The 7,179-nt window shown below is 35.0% G+C and overlaps 1 protein-coding gene across 1 annotated transcript in view; it reads right to left on the reverse strand.

Moving 5' to 3' along the window:
- The window catches only part of NAF1 (nuclear assembly factor 1 ribonucleoprotein), a gene marked incomplete at its 5' end in the record, with an annotated part of 43,130 nt that overhangs the window by 1,600 nt on the left and 34,351 nt on the right, over positions 1–7,179 (reverse strand). The window contains 2 exons of the mRNA XM_008588255.1: positions 2,552–2,654; positions 5,419–5,470. Coding sequence (XP_008586477.1) covers positions 2,552–2,654; positions 5,419–5,470 — 155 coding nt within the window. The remainder of the gene's footprint in view (positions 1–2,551; positions 2,655–5,418; positions 5,471–7,179) is intronic.

Consider the following 7,179-nt stretch of genomic DNA (forward strand, 5'->3'; position numbering starts at 1 on the left):
CCAGAATTTCAAAAAATATAGCCAATATATTTAGGTTTCAATAAAAAATCATTCATAAAGAGAACCAGGAAGATTTCAAATTAAATGAAAAAGGGAAATCAACAAAGACGTTTGAATTAATCAAGAAAGATATTAGTGCAGTCATAAAAATGCTTCAACAAGTTATTATGATATGCCTAAAAAATAAAAAAAAGTCTCAGCAAAAAGTAAAATAAAAGATATAAAATAAACAGAAATTTTAGAACTGAACATTACAATAATTGAAATAAGAAACCCAAAGGACAATATTAAAGGAGAAGAACAAAGTTGGAGGACTAAAACTATCTGACTTTACAACTTACTATAAAGCTACAATAACTAGAACAGTACAGTATTGGTGAAAGATCAACGGAACAGCATTTGGATTGATGATAGGACTACAAATGGATGATACATGAAAGAATTAATAAGCTGAAATTCATTAAAATTAAATTTTTCTACTCTGTGAAAGACACAGTCAAGAGAATGAAAAGAAAGCCATAGACTGGGAGAAAATATTTGCATAACACATAGCTGATATAGGACTGTTACAACCCAATAAAAAAATGGGCAAAAGGGCTGAACAGATACCTCATCAAAGGATATACAGATGGTAAATAAGTATATGAAAAGATGCTCCATATCCCATGTCATCAGAGAAATGCAAATTAAAACAATAAAATACTATTACACACCTATTATAGAATGGCCAAAATCCAGAACACTGACACCACAAAATGCTGGCAAATATGTGGACCCATGGAAACTCCCATCCATGGCTGGTGAGAATGCAGAACAGTACAGCCACTTTGGAAGACAGTTTAACAGTTTCTTTCAAAACTAAACTTGGCCAAAATCCAGAACACTGACACCACAAAATGCTGGCAAATATGTGGACCCATGGAAACTCTCATCCATGGCTGGTGAGAATGCAGAACAGTACAGCCACTTTGGAAGACAGTTTAACAGTTTCTTTCAAAACTAAACTTACTTAGTATGTGAAACAGCAATCTTACTCCTTGGTATTTACCAAAATGAGTTGAAAATTATGTTCACACAAAAACCTGCACACGAATGTTTGTACCAACTTTATTTGTAACATCCAAAACTTGGAAGCAGTCAAGATGTCCTTCAGGAGGTCAAGGAATAAATAAATTGTGCTACATCCAGACAATGGAATAATATTCAGTGCTAAAAATAAATGAGCCCTCAAGCCATGAAAAGACATGGAGAAATCTAAATGCATATTATTAATGGTAATCTAAAATTGGGTGATGAATGCGTGGAGCACAGAGTAATTTTAGGGCAGTGAAAATACTCTGTATGACACTATAAAGACAGAAACATGTCATTACACATTTGTTCAAACCTATAGAATGTACAACACCAAGAATGAGCCCTAATATGAACTATGATTTTGGGTGATTATGATGTCAGTGTACATTCATCAGTTGTAAAAAACGTACCACTCTGAGAAATGCTGATAATGAGAGAGGCTATGCATGGGTGGGAGTAGAGAGTATATGGTATATCAACTTTCCTCTCAATAAAAAAATAAAAAACAAAAGCCCTAAAAAACCTCAATAGATGAGCTCAACAACCGAATGGAAGGAAGAGAGGAAAGAGACAGAACAACGGAAAATACCTAAAGACAATAAACTGGAAAACATAAAGATAATTTATATTCTGAAAACTACAAAATGTTGCTGAAATCAAAGAGGGTCTAAATAAATGGAGATGACTACCATGTTCCTGGAATGGAAGTCTTAACATGGTTAAAATGTCAATTCTTTCCAAACTCATATACACATTAATCACAATTCCTATCAAAATGTAAGCAGGATTTCTTATTGACATAGAGAAGACTATTCTAAAATTTGTACTGAAGTACAAAGGAACTAGAATAGTTAAAATAATTTTGAAAAAGAGGAATAAAGCAGAAGGTATCACTCTATCTGATTTCAAGACTTATAGCTACAACAATCAAAACCGTGTGGTATAGACACATAGATAAATGAAACAGAACAGAGAACACAGAAATAGATCAACACAAATATAGCCAACTGATTTTTGACAAAGGTCAAAATCATTTCATTGGAGGAACTACACCTTTTCAATAAATGGTATGGGAACAATTATACATTCATAAGCAAAAGAATGAAGATTGGCCTAAACTTCACATCCTATACAAAATCTAATTCAAAATGAACCAAAAATGTAAAATGTAAAAAAGAAGACTACAAAACTTTTAGGAAAAAAATTAAGAGAAAATCTTTAGGATCTAGGGCTAGGCAAGAAGTTCTCAGACTCTCCAAAAGGAAAACTGATAAATTGGGCTTCCTCAAAATTAAAACTTTTGTTCTGCAAAAGGCCCTCTTAAGAGGATAAAAAGACAAGTTACAGACTAGAAGATGCTGGCTGAATGCAGGGAAGTAAATAGAGAGAACCCAGTTGTTTCCTTCAGTTTTATTATTGATGAACTTATACAGATGTAAATGAAGATTAAAAACGACTACATATTGTATTCACTCACCCGGCTTATTAAATTCAGACTTGAGTTTTTTCCGGCCTTGAATCTGAGATTTTTTCCTTTGTTTGGCTTCTTTTTCTTTTTCATCATCACTGAAATCTAAGGCCTTGCAGAGAAAAGTATATGTTAGAAGTATTTGCCAATTCAATAGTACATAGTTGGAAGTGAGGAAAATAAGCCTATTATTTACTATTGACCCTGAAAAAAAAGTACCCTTTTCAGTACATAATATTTTCTACTAATATCTGGATTAGTTAGACATGGTAGAAAAAGAAAGTATTTTTTGATAATTGTCTCATGATTCTTAATTAACACTGGCCAGTAATCAAGATGAGTAAGATCTTGATTTTTGTTTGTTTTTCTAATTCCTAGAAAGTTTCAGGTAGGTAACTTTAAAATGCCAATTTTTAACCACCTTCAGATATGGGTGTTCCCTGGCTAGAAGTCTAACTTCCAGCTTAGACTTAAGATTTGTGCCAGCTGCCAAAGGAAGTAGTCAGGACTTAGCAAATTACACACATTATCAGGTCCAATATAAAAATAAAATAGAAAGTCCTATGAGTATTCATTCAAAACACACATACCCATTGTATGCCAGGCAATGTTCTAAATACTTTACAGGTTTAATTCTTTACAAGTTTAAGGTATTAACTCTTTTAATAATATAATTTCAAGTATATAGTAGGGAATATAAATCAATAATAAGACAAAGTAAGGATATAAAAAATCATGAGGATGTTATTTAGATAAGACTGTAGAAAAGGGTTTTATAAGCAGATACACACATGACCCAACTTCTAAGAAAAAAAACCATTTAAAATTACAAGTGAAAATTTACAAGTAATTAAGAATTAGAATTCACTGTTACAACCCACCAGAAAACCAAGATGTATGAACTGTATATATTATGATTGCCATGATTTCTTGAATGGCATTTTATTATTCTATTTATACCCCAAAACAGAGATTATGTTTCATATAAAAACATATAAAAACAGGCTCACTGTGTACACATGTGAGCACATTTAAAAAGAAGAAATAAAATGAAATATAAAAGTGTTTCTTTTTTTTTTTTTTTTAAAGATGACCGGTAAGGGGATCTTAACCCTTGACTTGGTGTTGTCAGCACCACGCTCAGCCAGTGAGCGAACCGGCCATCTGGGGATGGGATCAGAACCCGGGGCCTTGGTGTTATCAGCACCGCACTCTCCCGAGTGAGCCACGGGCCGGCCCGAAATATAAAAGTGTTTCTTTTTTTTTTTTTTTTAAAGATGACCGGTAAGGGGATCTTAACCCTTGACTTGGTGTTGTCAGCACCACGCTCAGCCAGTGAGCGAACCGGCCATCTGGGGATGGGATCAGAACCCGGGGCCTTGGTGTTATCAGCACCGCACTCTCCCGAGTGAGCCACGGGCCGGCCCGAAATATAAAAGTGTTTCTTTTTTTTTTTTTTTTAAAGATGACCGGTAAGGGGATCTTAACCCTTGACTTGGTGTTGTCAGCACCACGCTCAGCCAGTGAGCGAACCGGCCATCTGGGGATGGGATCAGAACCCGGGGCCTTGGTGTTATCAGCACCGCACTCTCCCGAGTGAGCCACGGGCCGGCCCGAAATATAAAAGTGTTTCTATGGAATTTTCAGAATGGCCTTGCTGACATACATTCTAGATCAAATCCTCCATCAACTAAGAGCCTATATACCTCAGAATCTATAATCAAATTCAAAAACACCTACTAATTTTAGTATCTTCAAATGCAGGATTATTACTGATCTTAATGTACTAAGATTTTTAAGGTCAAGTTAAATCTGGTAACTGCCAGACATTAGAAAGTACTGAGTTCACATGAAAGACATTCCTTTCTCTGAAACTATTCAGTCAAATGAGAAAGTAGATAAACCAAGAATATAATAAATAAGTACTATTAATGCTATGGGCATATGGGACAGATATCAAAAATTTACAGTACTAAAAAACTTCATTAGAACTGCTGAGTACATTTAAAAACTCTTACACGTAATAATTATATTTTTTCTTTTAATACTATATAAATTCATACTATTTTCAAGAAATGAATACACTCATTGCTGCAATTTTTGTACTTTCATGCACAGCTTAACAGGGATAAGTTCCGAGAATTGTGTCATTAAGCGATTTTGTGGTTGTGCAAACATCAGAATGTATTTACACAAACCTAGATGGTATAGTCAACTACACACCTAGTCTACAGCCTATTGCTCCTAGTCAGCCTCACCACAAACATGTAACACATGTGAGTAAACATGTGAGCAACACTGAGATGCGACATGACATCATCACTAGGCAAAAGGAATTTTTCAGCTCCATTATAATCTAATGGGACCACCATCATATATGTGGTCTGTCATTGACTAAAATGTCGTTACGCAGCACATGGCTGTACTTACAATGCAAAAAATGGACAAGTAGGTAGATCCTAATAATTTTGTACCTCCCAAAGAAGGACAGCTTATTTTTTTAAAGCACCATAATAAATGTCTTCATGTTGTATATGGTGAATTTACTAAACTGAATACAATTTTTTAAAATAATGATATCCTACCTTTACTAGATGTCAACAAAGTTCATAAAAATAGGAAATTATAAGGTAAATAAGCTGATAAAGTAATTAATAAAATATAACTGAAAAAAATTTTTTGGTCTAAAATGATCAACCACTTTTACTGAAAGGTATAAAACAGTCAACTAGGAAAGCAGGAGAACGCATGGGCTAGGGGAAGACAGTATGACTCTGAGGAGTATTAATGACCTCCTTAAGGTCAAGAATGATTAATTTTTAAGATTAAGTCCTGCTCTACTTCCTAAAATATTGTGTAAAAAGGCTTATCCTTACATCTGGTGGTGGTTCCTGATCATTCTTCCATGATGCATCTGATCCCCTATCCCTAGAAAAAGAAAAAATGTCAAAGAAGTTATTTATTAAGATTCTGTTAAGAGCTTATAAATTAACAGTATGGAAAACAAAGTAGAAGCCATGAGTTCAACCTTTAATTCTGCAATATCATGAAAACACCAAAAAATAAATGACCAGTTATGTGTCCTTTATTTCAGAAGATGTGAGAAGCACATTAAAAAAACCCACAAAACTTGGACACATAAATAACAGGATTAGGGAATTAGAATGAGAAGCCAAGGCTGTGGTGTACAGATGAAAGATAACATAAATTCTTTCCTCCTCAATTTACCTGAAGAGTATCAACAATCCTCCTTAGTAAACAACGCTTATTCCAACAGTGATTCTCAAAGCAGAGACGGTGAAATAAAGTTACTATTTTGAGGAGGAGGAGCTTTGAAGATTCTGAAGGACAGTGTAATCGCAGGTTTATGTGAAATGAGTAATTACAGCTGGAAATTAATTACTTTTGGTGGGAAGTTTTACACTCTATGACCAACAAAAGTATATACATGGGTAATTCAAAAAGTTCGTGGAAAAACAAGATCAAAAGATAATACAAAGCTTTCCATGAATTTTTGAAGATCCCTCATATATCTAAAGCTCATTTTTAATCTTATTTTTATAATCATATCAACTTCATAGTTTTGGATAATGTCTTGTTATTCAATTACATTAAAATATTACAAAATATTAAGACTAGATGTCCTCACTGCTTTAAACCAAATCTCAAAAATAAATGAGATGTTCAGGAATCAATGCCATTAAAATCAATGTACAGGGCCAGCCCAGTGGCGCACTGGAGAGTGCGCCGCTTGGGAGCGCGGCGGTGCTCCCATCGAGGGTTCAGATCCCATGTGGAGACCGGTTCCCGCTCACTGGCTGAGCGCGGTGCGGACGCAACACCGAGGGTTGCGATCCCGTTGCCGGTCCCCCAGTATGGGCGCGACACCGAGGGTTGCAATCCCGTTACCGCTCAGTAAAAAAGACAAAAAGGAGCTCACTGGCTGAGCACGGTGCGGACGCAACACCGAGGGTTGCGATCCCGTTGCCGGTCCCCCGGTATGGGCGCGACACCAAGGGTTGCAATCCCGTTACCGCTCAGTAAAAAAGACAAAAAGGAAAAAAAAAAATCAATGTACAGATGTCAGTGTGCTGGCACAAAATGAAAATAAATCAAGTTTGCTTTAAATTTTTGATTCAGAACACAGACATTATATGAGGCATTATCAATGATTTTTCTATTACTTAAAATTAAAAAAACATTTATTTAATTGTCATTTTACACCTATACACTTAACATAGCTCCAGTACTCCTTTTTGCATGTATGATATCTCATAACCTGCAGTGCCCTTAGCCAGGAGTTTAATGACATAAATGGGAAAAATTCTGCAACTAATGCATTTACTCAGGAAATAAATATCTATTAAAGGAAAGATCAAGCAACATTTCAAAACACACTTTTAACAAGAAAGCAAGTACATAGGAAGCCTGGAAAGGAGCTGAATTTCCCAACCACAAAGGCAAAAAATTCCAGAGTTCCCATGACAGACACCAAAATACAGTCAAGAATAGAATAGTCTTCATCAGGTTGGGCTTCTGCAGGATAGACCTAATTTTTCAGTTCTTTGGTTTATTCTTATTTCTTTCCAGAATTGTCTATCATTTAAAAATCTATTTAATGAACCTTTTCAGAAAAA

Source organism: Galeopterus variegatus, unplaced genomic scaffold (assembly GCF_000696425.1).
Source record: "Galeopterus variegatus unplaced genomic scaffold, G_variegatus-3.0.2 Scaffold4744, whole genome shotgun sequence".
In the NCBI taxonomy this organism is placed as follows: domain Eukaryota; kingdom Metazoa; phylum Chordata; class Mammalia; order Dermoptera; family Cynocephalidae; genus Galeopterus; species Galeopterus variegatus.